We start from the raw sequence: 12,477 nt of genomic DNA on the forward strand, positions 1-12,477 counted from the left end.
TTAATTCAAACTTGAGTGTTTCCTGTTAGCTTTGGCTTATTAAAGTGAAGAGTCTGAGGCGGTCTAGGAATACATCATGATTAGGTAATTTTATTAAGTTGCTAATCACTTGGCCAAGCAGCTCTCTACTTTCCGTTTCTATTTACTAAAACTATCGATCATTAATGGAGGTAATACTTGCCACTTTTTTTTTCTAGCTTGCTATTTAAATAAAAACAAGCATTCAAGTATTGGTAATCAAGCTGGCAAATAACTCTGCCCGAAACGTTTATAATTTATGCATAAATAATGATTCAGCAAATTGCCAGAATATGCTAATCATGCCGTCGTACGTAATTCTATTTCTGTATTTCATTCTTTTGCTGAAATTTCTGGGTTCAGGCCACCATTTAAGGGTCGGACTGGAGAGAGGGAACTGGTTGCTCGAGATTCTTCTGGCTTCTGGGGAGCGGATTTTCCGCTGACCCATCTGCATTTGGCTCGAACCAGATCGGGCCAGAACGCTATGGGTTATGCAGTCTTCAGCAAACTTTACTTTGGCACGCCAAGGCCATTATATATTGTTTATATATCTTTATAAATACATATATATACCATATCACTGAATATCGGGGCTATTTGGCAAAGCTCTTTGGCTCTTCGCTGAATTCTGTCAGCCGCTTTAAATTGTGGCCAATCGAAATTGGCAACCGGTTCAGGGTGATCTAATCTAAGGGTTTGCTGACCACTCGGCCGAGATACGAAAAATATCTAATGGGAGACGCAATGTTATATAACATTTAAATATATTTAAAACTAGTACTATATCAAACATGCAGAAGGTGTACAATTATTTAAGCTTTTTAAAGAAAGTATGTAGGCAAAGGGGAGTTTATTTTATATAATTTTTTATAATTATATATAGTTTTTATCAGTGCCTTTCTGCTTTATTTCTATTTGGAATTTCAGGTTGATTTTGCGTTTGATTTTTCAACGTGGCCTGTGGCCACCACCTGTCGTCGGCACGTCCGAGTGCGAAATCCGCTTGGGGGAGCTCCCCTGGATTTTGGCCTGGCTATCTGGCTTGACTTGGCCAACCAATTGGTCAATTGGTCAATTGCTGGTTGGCCGCCCAACCACCCGAAGTCCAAGTGCGACCTTGACCCACCCAAAAACAGCAGAAGAAAACAAAAATATAGGCCCCAAGCCGCATGTTATTGCTTGTTTTTGCCAAGTAAACAACTTTGACATGGGCATTGGGAATGTGCTTGCGTCACAAATATTTTACTTTAATCCAAGCTGGAAGAAGCATTGAAAACGACGAAGAAAACGAAGATCCTAAGTAAATTAAGTATTTAAAAATATATAATAAATCATATATGAGTGAATAAATCTTGAAATTATGACATACACATTTCATTACATAAAGAAACTAGAATTCTTCTTAATATTCTTAAATTTAGAGAGCTTTTTTCATACGAAATGAAATTGCCATTATGGCCAATAATTATTTTTATGATGCTTTAAATCGCGAAATGGCCTTTTAAGTAATTACAACTCAAAGTAAGAAGCAAAATGGCAACTAAAACCAAATCGAATATTTCATTTCCGACCCTATAAACCATATATATTCTTGATCAGCACAAACAGGAGAAACTTTCTGGGTATAAAAAAGAGAACCAAATTTTTTGGCCATTTTTAAAGAAAAATATAAGAGGCTACATCGTTAAAATTTGCAAAAATGCACAAAATTTAAATTTTTTTACATTTTAAATTAAGTATGCAGATTTGTTAACCTACTCAAAACTAGCACAGAACTGGCTTCCGTTTGGAAATTAATGCATTTTTGACATAGCTATGCGTTTTTTAAGCTTTGCTTTATACCAAAAATTGTCTTAAAAATAAAAATAAATATTTATCAAAAATGGGAATAAAAAGGGTATTATCATTTCAGTCTGAAGCTTGAAACGTTGTGAAGGAGTAATTTCCGACCCTATAAACCATATATATTCTTGATCAGCACAAACAGGCGAATCTTTCTGGGTATAAAAAAGAGAAACAAATTTTTTGGCCATTTTTAAAGAAAAATATAAGGGGTTACATCGTTAAAATTTGCAAAAATTGATAATAATTTTAATTTTTTTACATTTTAAACTAAGTATGCAGATTTGTTAACCTACTCAAAACTAGCACAGAACTGGCTTCCGTTTGGAAATTAATGCATTTTTGACATAGCTATGCGTTTTTTAAGCTTTGCTATATACCAAAAATTGTCTTAAAAATAAAAATAAATATTTATCAAAAATGGGAATAAAAAGGGTATTATCATTTCAGTCTGAAGCTTGAAACGTTGTGAAGGAGTAATTTCCGACCCTATAAACCATATATATTCTTGATCAGCACAAACAGGCGAATCTTTCTGGGTATAAAAACAATAAACAAATTTTTGGCCATTTTTAAGGAAAAATATAAGCGGTTACAACGTTAAAATTTTGCAAAAATTGATAATAATTTAAATTTTTTACATTTTAAACTAAGTATGCAGATTTGTTAACCTACTCAAAACTAGCACAGAACTGGCTTCCGTTTGGAAATTAATGCATTTTTGACATAGCTATGCGTTTTTTAAGCTTTGCTATATACCAAAAATTGTCTTAAAAATAAAAATAAATATTTATCAAAAATGGGAATAAAAAGGGTATTATCATTTCAGTCTGAAGCTTGAAACGTTGTGAAGGAGACATTTCCGACCCTATAAACCATATATATTCTTGATCAGCACAAACAGGCGAATCTTTCTGGGTATAAAAACAATAAACAAATTTTTGGGCATTTTTAAAGAAAAATATAAGGGGTTACATCTTTAAAATTTGCAAAAATTGATAATAATTTTAATTTTTTTACATTTTAAACTAAGTATGCAGATTTGTTAACCTACTCAAAACTAGCACAGAACTGGCTTCCGTTTGGAAATTAATGCATTTTTGACATAGCTATGCGTTTTTTAAGCTTTGCTATATACCAAAAATTGTCTTAAAAATAAAAATAAATATTTATCAAAAATGGGAATAAAAAGGGTATTATCATTTCAGTCTGAAGCTTGAAACGTTGTGAAGGAGACATTTCCGACCCTATAAACCATATATATTCTTGGTCAGCACAAACAGGCGAATCTTTCTGGGTATAAAAACAATAAACAAATTTTTGGCCATTATTAAGGAAAAATATAACCGGTTACAACGTTAAAATTTGCAAAAATTGATAATAATTTTAATTTTTTTACATTTTAAACTAAGTATGCAGATTTTTTAACCTACTCAAAACTAGCACAGAACTGGCTTCCGTTTGGAAATTAATGCATTTTTGACATAGCTATGCGTTTTTTAAGCTTTGCTTTATACCAAAAATTGTCTTAAAAATAAAAATAAATATTTATCAAAAATGGGAATAAAAAGGGTATTATCATTTCAGTCTGAAGCTTGAAACGTTGTGAAGGAGACATTTCCGACCCTATAAACCATATATATTCTTGATCAGCACAAACAGGCGAATCTTTCTGGGTATAAAAACAATAAACAAATTTTTGGGCATTTTTAAAGAAAAATATAAGGGGTTACATCTTTAAAATTTGCAAAAATTGATAATAATTTAAATTTTTTTACATTTTAAACTAAGTATGCAGATTTTTTAACCTACTCAAAACTAGCACAGAACTGGCTTCCGTTTGGAAATTAATGCATTTTTGACATAGCTATGCGTTTTTTAAGCTTTGCTATATACCAAAAATTGTCTTAAAAATAAAAATAAATATTTATCAAAAATGGGAATAAAAAGGGTATTATCATTTCAGTCTGAAGCTTGAAACGTTGTGAAGGAGACATTTCCGACCCTATAAACCATATATATTCTTGGTCAGCACAAACAGGCGAATCTTTCTGGGTATAAAAACAATAAACAAATTTTTGGCCATTATTAAGGAAAAATATAACCGGTTACAACGTTAAAATTTGCAAAAATTGATAATAATTTTAATTTTTTTACATTTTAAACTAAGTATGCAGATTTTTTAACCTACTCAAAACTAGCACAGAACTGGCTTCCGTTTGGAAATTAATGCATTTTTGACATAGCTATGCGTTTTTTAAGCTTTGCTTTATACCAAAAATTGTCTTAAAAATAAAAATAAATATTTATCAAAAATGGGAATAAAAAGGGTATTATCATTTCAGTCTGAAGCTTGAAACGTTGTGAAGGAGACATTTCCGACCCTATAAACCATATATATTCTTGATCAGCACAAACAGGCGAATCTTTCTGGGTATAAAAACAATAAACAAATTTTTGGGCATTTTTAAAGAAAAATATAAGGGGTTACATCTTTAAAATTTGCAAAAATTGATAATAATTTCAATTTTTTTACATTTTAAACTAAGTATGCAGATTTGTTAACCTACTCAAAACTAGCACAGAACTGGCTTCCGTTTGGAAATTAATGCATTTTTGACATAGCTATGCGTTTTTTAAGCTTTGCTATATACCAAAAATTGTCTTAAAAATAAAAATAAATATTTATCAAAAATGGGAATAAAAAGGGTATTATCATTTCAGTCTGAAGCTTGAAACGTTGTGAAGGAGTCATTTCCGACCCTATAAACCATATATATTCTTGATCAGCACAAACAGGCGAATCTTTCTGGGTATAAAAAAGAGAAACAAATTTTTTGGCCATTTTTAAAGAAAAATATAAGGGGTTACATCGTTAAAATTTGCAAAAATTCACAAAATTTCAATTTTTTTACATTTTAAACTAAGTATGCAGATTTGTTAACCTACTCAAAACTAGCACATAACTGGCTTCCGTTTGGAAATTAATGCATTTTTGACATAGCTATGCGTTTTTTAAGCTTTGGTTTATACCAAAAATTGTCTTAAAAATAAAAATAAATATTTATCGAAAATGGGAATAAAAAGGGTATTATCATTTCAGTCTGAAGCTTGAAACGCTGTGAAGGAGTCATTTCCGACCCTATAAACCATATATATTCTTGATCAGCACAAACAGGCGAATCTTTCTGGGTATAAAAAAGAGAAACAAATTTTTTGGCCATTTTTAAAGAAAAATATAAGGGGTTACATCGTTAAAATTTGCAAAAATTGAGAATAATTTAAATTGTTTTACATTTTAAACTAAGTATACAGATTTGTTAACCTACTCAAAACTAGCACAGAACTGGCTTCCGTTTGGAAATTAATGCATTTTTGACATAGCTATGCGTTTTTTAAGCTTTGCTTTATACCAAAAATTGTCTTAAAAATAAAAATAAATATTTATCAAAAATGGGAATAAAAAGGGTATTATCATTTCAGTCTGAAGCTTGAAACGTTGTGAAGGAGACATTTCCGACCCTATAAACCATATATATTCTTGATCAGCACAAACAGGCGAATCTTTCTGGGTATAAAAAAGAGAAACAAATTTTTTGGCCATTTTTAAAGAAAAATATAAGGGGTTACATCGTTAAAATTTGCAAAAATTGATAATAATTTAAATTTTTTTACATTTTAAACTAAGTATACAGATTTTTTAACCTACTCAAAACTACCACAGAACTGGCTTCCGTTTGGAAATTAATGCATTTTTGACATAGCTATGCGTTTTTTAAGCTTTGGCATATACCAAAAATTGTCTTAAAAATAAAAATAAATATTTATCAAAATATTGATCAAAAGTGGGAATAAAAAGGGTATTATCATTTCAGTCTGAAGCTGGAAACGTTGTTTTAAACTAAGTATGCAGATTTATTAACCAAAGAATTGCCTAGAAAAAAGGTAAACAAAGGCAGCAGCTTTCCAACTGTTAAAATTGACACCCCCCAAGAGAGGATCGTACTCTTAAGTTGCTCTCTCGCTCTTAGCTTCCACTTGCCAGAGCGAGCACCACCAAGGCCAGTAACGGCACTTGCTACAAATACAAAAGCCAGGACAAGAGACAAAAAAAATAGGCGCGGGCGAATAAAACGATATACGAGAAAAAAAGCATAAAGAAAATAGAGTTGTTTCACTCACTCGACTGCACGGCGTGTAGCTGCAGATCCCAACGGTGAATTAGCGAACGAATGCACACACAAAAATGAGAATAAAACTTTCCACTCCATCATTTCTCATGGCTGCAGATTGAATTAGCAAACGAAGGCGCACACACAAAAGTGCAAAAAACACCTTGCCCACTCCAATTTTTCGCACTTGATCTAAAACGCACTGATTTTAGCTTTGTGTATACACCGTCATCTTGAAATGCACTCATATGTGTGTGTGTGTAGGTGGTTTGGCTTAGGGACCACAAAATATAACACGGCAGCGGCTCGGCTTTAGTTTTGGTGTTTTTCCGGCCTTGCCTCCACTTCACCAACACTTTTCACTGCCGGGGCTCACTGTTTTTCACACCTGCCACTTTTTTCCGCCGTAACTTGCCCGGATTTCCTATTTTTCACCGATCTCCATGCGAAGCGACGTTTTCGCGTCTGTTCCCTTCGTCCGTTTTGTTAACAATATCCTGGAATTTAACATGCCCATGTTAAGATTAACATTTTACACATGTACAGAACAATTTTACATGTTTATAGATACATCGTGTAGAAATATCGCTTTCGGAGTATCATTCTCATACATGGCGCCACATTCGCATGTAGAAAGTAAAATAAATGTACAGATCTGCTGTAATACCAGCTGTTCAGCTTCCAAAAAAAGCTTCCAGTTTCAATCTGGGGAGCGCGCCAGTTTGAATTTTTGAATTGTATTTATAAATACTTAAATACGAGTATTTATTGTTTTAATATATTACAGAGATCGAAATTTCCTCTAGGGGATAGTCGATCCTCCGGATATCAGACATCCTCTTTATTTGTTTTGATTTAAAAACTAAAATAAACTAAATAAAATGCTATTCTTTTACTTTACGAAATCTGAGATTGTATTGTTGCAGATCTTTAAGTATAAAATTAGTACCGTGCTGATGCATTTACAAAATACACAACACCAGATGGATCCCGCATTTCCGGTGGAACTCTTCATGAGGAGACAATGCAATACGATACACCATACTATACTTTCTGGAAGATCTGGATTAATCTCTGGAAACGTGTCGTAATCCTGCAGGACCAGCTAGGAGCAGCTCTGGCAGAGATGGAAAGGCATTCCCGAGGAAGAGTCCATGAGGTGGAGTGGATGAAGGAGCAGCATCCAATTTCTTCCTTGGATATATCTGTACGTATGAAGACAAATACTGGAAGTCTGAATGATCTTCGTGATGAAGGCGACCTGTCTTGTTGCTCTGCTGGGGCTCGATGCATTTACAAAATACACAACACCAGATTGATCCCGCATTTCCGGTGGAAACTATTCAAAAGTAGACAATGCATCACAATACAACAATTTCTCTGCAGGACAAGCAGCTGTCGCCTTGAGGTGGAGTGGAAGAAGGAGCGGCTCCTACTTTTGCTCCTTTTTATTATTCTTCTTCATGGGATATATCCTTATGTATGAAGACGGACACTGGAAGTCTTCATAATCTTCGGGATCAAGGCCAACTGTTTCGTCGGTGTCCTCGGGCTCGACAACCTTTGGTACGAGCTTAATAAAACTTATCTGGTCTCCGCAGACGCGACATTTTGGCTTGGAGGTACTGGGCCCAAAACACGTGGACTTATGCATGATTTCTAGAAGAAATTTGGAAATTACTGATAGTAAGTTTTTATAAATAAGACATTGAATTTCAATTTAAATAGACACACCTCTGAACTTTTTGGATATTTGTTGAATTTTAAAAAAGTTGGAAAACCTTTTTTTCTTGGGATACAAGTAATTTAAAAATATTTACTAAAGGTCTTACTGGTACGACGATTGGAATTGTACTGAAAATTATTAGGAGCAGGGTTTAGTAGCTAGACTTTTGGTTTGACACAAGGAGTTCAAGGCTGACTAGATTTAAGTATAAAATCAAAATAAGGTTACTAGGCATAAATTAAATAATAAATAAATACCCAAACTAGAGGAAAAATTATAAGCGAAAGCCCAAAAGTATTCCAGGAATCGTGGTCTTAGTTTTCCTCTTAAGAACCAATAGCTTTAGCTCAGACAGAAAATATTTAAATATGTGCTATTTAAAAGATATTGTCTCTTAGTTTAATATTAATTTTATATAATTTATGATATAAATACTTGATACGTAATACCTAATACTTAATTAACTTTAACTTACCTCGGTGGAAATCAAATCAAATGCAAACTGCAAGGCCAAAGATAAGCTCGGCATGAACGGCGACCTAGAAAATAGTTGTGAGGCTGATAACAACAATGCATTTTATTTATATGAAATACTATATATTAATGTTTAACCCCTTTCAACCCGTAACTTGAACTTGAACTCACAGATTGCACATTTCAATTTAACTTTTGCGATGACAGTGATTAATTCAGATTAACAGGTGCAGTCCGACTTTTGCTAATTTCCGTATAGTTAATTAGCTTAATCAGCTCTCAAAAGTTGCTGAACTTTGAGCGAAACAAAGCGGCGACTATATAGACACTGTAAAACTATTCCCTTGGTTTGTTGCCTCTTTTATAATGCATTTCATGGATAAGATAACCAAGGTGGAAAGGTAACAAGTTGTAAAATAAAAGAATTCTGTTTAGTTGTTACTTTTTGGTTCGTGATTCTTATTCATAATTTAAAAGTTGAAAATCCGTGCTTTAAGTGCAGTAAATTCTTTGTTTATATATTGGTTTATCTGTTGTTTATATGACACACGTTCTATGTGGGTCAGCGTCATTGCTCTGATCGCTTGCACTTGTTGTGGTCGTCATAGAACCCGTTTTTGGGTCTGGCACTGCACTGAGGTAATGATATAGCCCCCATTGGAGGCCCAATTTGGAGAGTGATTCGCTACACTCGATCCACTGGGTATATGCACAATCAAAACTAAAACTATAAACATGAGATTAAATAGTTTATAAAGTCAGGAAATGGACTGCAATTAAATTCTTTCAGAAGATTCTTTAAATTATCTCAGGTGATTATAGAGGCAAGTGTAAGAAGAATTGTTGAGAATTTTGGCTTTATTTTGTTGATAAGATGAAAAATTAGGGCTAGTTTGTTTTCGGCACAATCTCTATGTTCGAGGTCTTGGAATATTTTTCCTCTTGTTTATGACCCAAAATCGTGTAGTTATATTCATATTTCTAGCCCGTAATCAGTTCTGTCTACGCAATAAGTTTACCATTAATATAGGTACTACGTAGAAGACATTACAAAGAGCATAATACCCCAGGGGAGTCGCATCTTGGACTGGAATTCTGGGGGAAGTGGCGACCCCAAGCGGAGGGCATCCCGGGTATCGTTATCAGTCCAATCCAGTCCACCATCTGCCCAGCTCTCAGCCCCTCGACCCCCCCGCTGAGATCGAGGAGGAGAGCTGGCTGGTCGACAGCGAATTAGTTGCAAACGAGACGGAAAGCCGAGTGGTTCGCAATAACTAGACACCGCTTCACAAATATCACACTCCCACGAATCACTCAGCGAGTTGTATTATCACTAAGCCCCTCAAGTTACACTCGAAGTCGGAGATTGGAGATCCTTTCCTGCAATGAGCACCCTGGCATTGCTGGCCTTTGTCCTTTGGGCCTTATTTCTGCGCTATTTGCCGCAGATCCTTAACTTTTTGCGGCTCCAAAGATTCGCCAAGACGCTGCCAGGACCTTCGGTGGGCGAACTTATAGCAAATGTCAAAAAGGGTGGTAAGTATATACTTAATTTAAAACTTTTACAATTATTTTAAAGTTCTTAATATAATAAATACTATATATAAATGAACAACAAAAGCATCTGAATGCCATAAAATCAAGTAAAATATCACGTATACGCAGCGTTGCCTGCATTTGCATTTACTTAGTAATGCAGTTGGACTTTGAACTTATTGTATTCTATATATTTCTACTGATACTATTTCGTAATAAATTCTGTCATATTTACAAACCAAAAGTTTAAAGATTAAAGCAAATTCCAGTATTCATTTTTAGGAAAATAAAAGCGTAATTGTTCGCTTACAAGAGAAGGTTTAAATTTATATATTTAAGGTTATTACAAAATACTTATCTAATAAATAATGACTTGTTCCAAGTAACTAACATCTTACTTACCCCATTCAGAGATCCTCAACTGGCTGAAGGAGCTGAGGGAGCGACATGGCTCTGTTTTTCGCATTTGGTTCGGCAAGGACCTAATGGTCATGTTCACCGATCCGGAGGACATCAAACAGCTGCTGGGCAACAACACGCTCCTGTCCAAGTCCAAGAACTACGAGCTCCTGGAGCCCTGGCTGGGCAAGGGTCTGCTGACCAATGGCGGTGAGTCCTGGCATCGTCGCCGCAAGCTCCTGACGCCGGGCTTCCATTTCCGCATCCTTGGGGAGTTCAAGGAGCCCATGGAGGAGAACTGCCGCATTCTGGTGCGTCGCCTCAGGGAGAAGGCCAACGGGGAGTCCTTTGACATTTATCCCTACATCACCCTCTTCGCCCTGGATGCCATCTGTGAGACGGCCATGGGCATCAAGAAGCATGCCCAGCTGCAGAGTGATTCCGAGTACGTTCGGGCGGTGCAAAAGTGAGTGCATAAAGAATATAAATGTATTTAAATAATTACGAAAATATATATGATATCCTTGCAGGATCTGCCGCGTAATGCACAAGCAAAGCTTCTCGTTCTGGCAGCGCTTGAACATCTTCTTCCGGCACACCAAGCCGGGCAAGGAGCGCGAGGCCGCTCTGAAGGTGCTCCATGACGAGACGAACCGTGTCATCCGGCTGCGCAGGGAGCAGCTCATCCAGGAGCGCGCCGAATCCCGGCCAGAGGCCGAGCAGGACGATGTGGGCGGCAAGCGGCGATTGGCCTTCCTGGACATGCTTCTCCTGAGTCAAATGGAGGGCGGGGCCGAGCTGAGCGACACCGACATCCGCGAGGAGGTCGACACCTTCATGTTCGAGGGTCACGACACCACCAGCTCGGCGATTGCCTTCACCCTCAGTCTGCTGTCCAAGCACGAGGCCATCCAGCAGCGGGCCTTCGAGGAGGTCGCCGAGCTGGAGGGCAGGGAGAAGGAGCCGATGCCCTACTTGGAGGCGGTGATCAAGGAGGCGCTGCGCATCTATCCCTCGGTGCCGTTCTTCTCCCGCAAGGTCATGGAGGATCTGCCCGTGGGCAAGCTGACGGTGCCGAAGGGTGCCTCCGTGTCCTGCCTCATCTACATGCTGCACCGGGATCCCGCCAACTTCCCGGATCCGGAGCGCTTCGATCCGGAGCGTTTCCTGCTCAACGAGAAGCAAATGCATCCGTTTGCCTTTGCCGCCTTCAGTGCGGGTCCCAGGAACTGCATAGGTAAGAATCGAAATATATATTCTAATCTTCATATTCATTTTCATATAGAGGTATAGTTCTTGAGACCTTTAAAATTCCTTAGATTAACTCGAGCTATTTATAAATATTTATTTAATTGGCATTTAATCTCAAGTTTGTTTTGTTTCCGAAAATAGCCAGCGGAATTTTTAGAGCAATTTGTCAAACCCCAAAGTGCGATTCATGTTATTGAGTGAATTAATATATATATTTATATATTTATTCACAGACTACAGTCCAATTATCTGTATAAAAATGATAAGAGAAGCTGGAAGCTCTTCATAGACAGATTCCTAAGGTCTTTGGGTTGTCACCTTGAAAGTTTGCATTCATGATTGTGGGAAATATATTGATAGGAAGAGCAAAAAGTTATGGCTTTCATATTCTGAACTCCTAATACAACAAATTCCTAAACTTTCAAGGATTTCTTGTAAAGAAATTCCAGCATAATACTTTATTAAAGATTAGGGAAATTAAGCTGTCACTTACCTTAATTGCATTGTACTCCCTTTCATTAATAATTGTTTTTCTTTTGTGATTTTTCCAGGTCAAAAGTTTGCTATGCTGGAACTGAAGACCTCTCTGTCCATGCTGCTGCGAAGCTATCGATTCCTCCCAGACGAGAGTCATCATCCCCTGCCCCTGGCCGAGTTGGTGACGAAGAGCGGCAATGGAATTAGACTTCGAATTGTGCCACGCGACTAGATTTATAATATTTTTTCTATATATTTTTTTTTATTATAAATAATACTTTCGCTCATTCATTTCATTTCTAGCAAGCAGTTCTCAACATTTTGTATAAAACATATTTTGCCTAGCTTTATATTCTTTTGTTTCATAGAATGGAAAGATCTGAAGAGTTCTGTAATTATTAATACGAGAAAAACCCATTTGCTGACCTGTATATTTTATTATTATTACTATTATCAGCGGCAGTTGTGACGCATTTAGCGACTATGTCAGTGGGTTATCAGTTATTGAACCCCCAGCATAACGACCTTGGACTTACCTACTGGCAAAGGGGGGAAGGTAAAGATTACACGGCAAACGAA

At 36.3% G+C, this 12,477-nt stretch overlaps 1 protein-coding gene and 1 long non-coding RNA gene across 2 annotated transcripts; one reads left to right on the top strand and one right to left on the bottom strand.

Annotated features, from left to right (window-relative positions):
• Nucleotides 1-6,925: 6,925 nt before the first annotated feature.
• On the bottom strand, nucleotides 6,926-7,981 carry LOC110185522 (uncharacterized). The gene is made up of 2 exons (XR_002319794.2): nucleotides 7,770-7,981; nucleotides 6,926-7,694 (listed from the first exon to the last, which is right to left on the bottom strand). It is a non-coding gene; the product is annotated as an uncharacterized LOC110185522 (long non-coding RNA).
• A 600-nt stretch (nucleotides 7,982-8,581) lies between these two features.
• Nucleotides 8,582-12,329, top strand: Cyp4s3 (Cytochrome P450 4s3). Its single transcript, XM_020954436.2, has 4 exons — nucleotides 8,582-9,771; nucleotides 10,183-10,636; nucleotides 10,701-11,407; nucleotides 11,973-12,329. The coding sequence occupies exons 1-4, from the start codon at nucleotides 9,621-9,623 to the stop codon at nucleotides 12,128-12,130; spliced, it is 1,470 nt and encodes a 489-aa protein (XP_020810095.1). The 5' UTR covers nucleotides 8,582-9,620; the 3' UTR covers nucleotides 12,131-12,329.
• The last annotated feature ends 148 nt before the right edge of the window (nucleotides 12,330-12,477 follow it).

This window comes from Drosophila serrata, unplaced genomic scaffold (assembly GCF_035046125.1).
Source record: "Drosophila serrata isolate PLE 108 unplaced genomic scaffold, ASM3504612v1 contig_130, whole genome shotgun sequence".
NCBI classification, from domain to species: Eukaryota; Metazoa; Arthropoda; class Insecta; order Diptera; family Drosophilidae; genus Drosophila; species Drosophila serrata.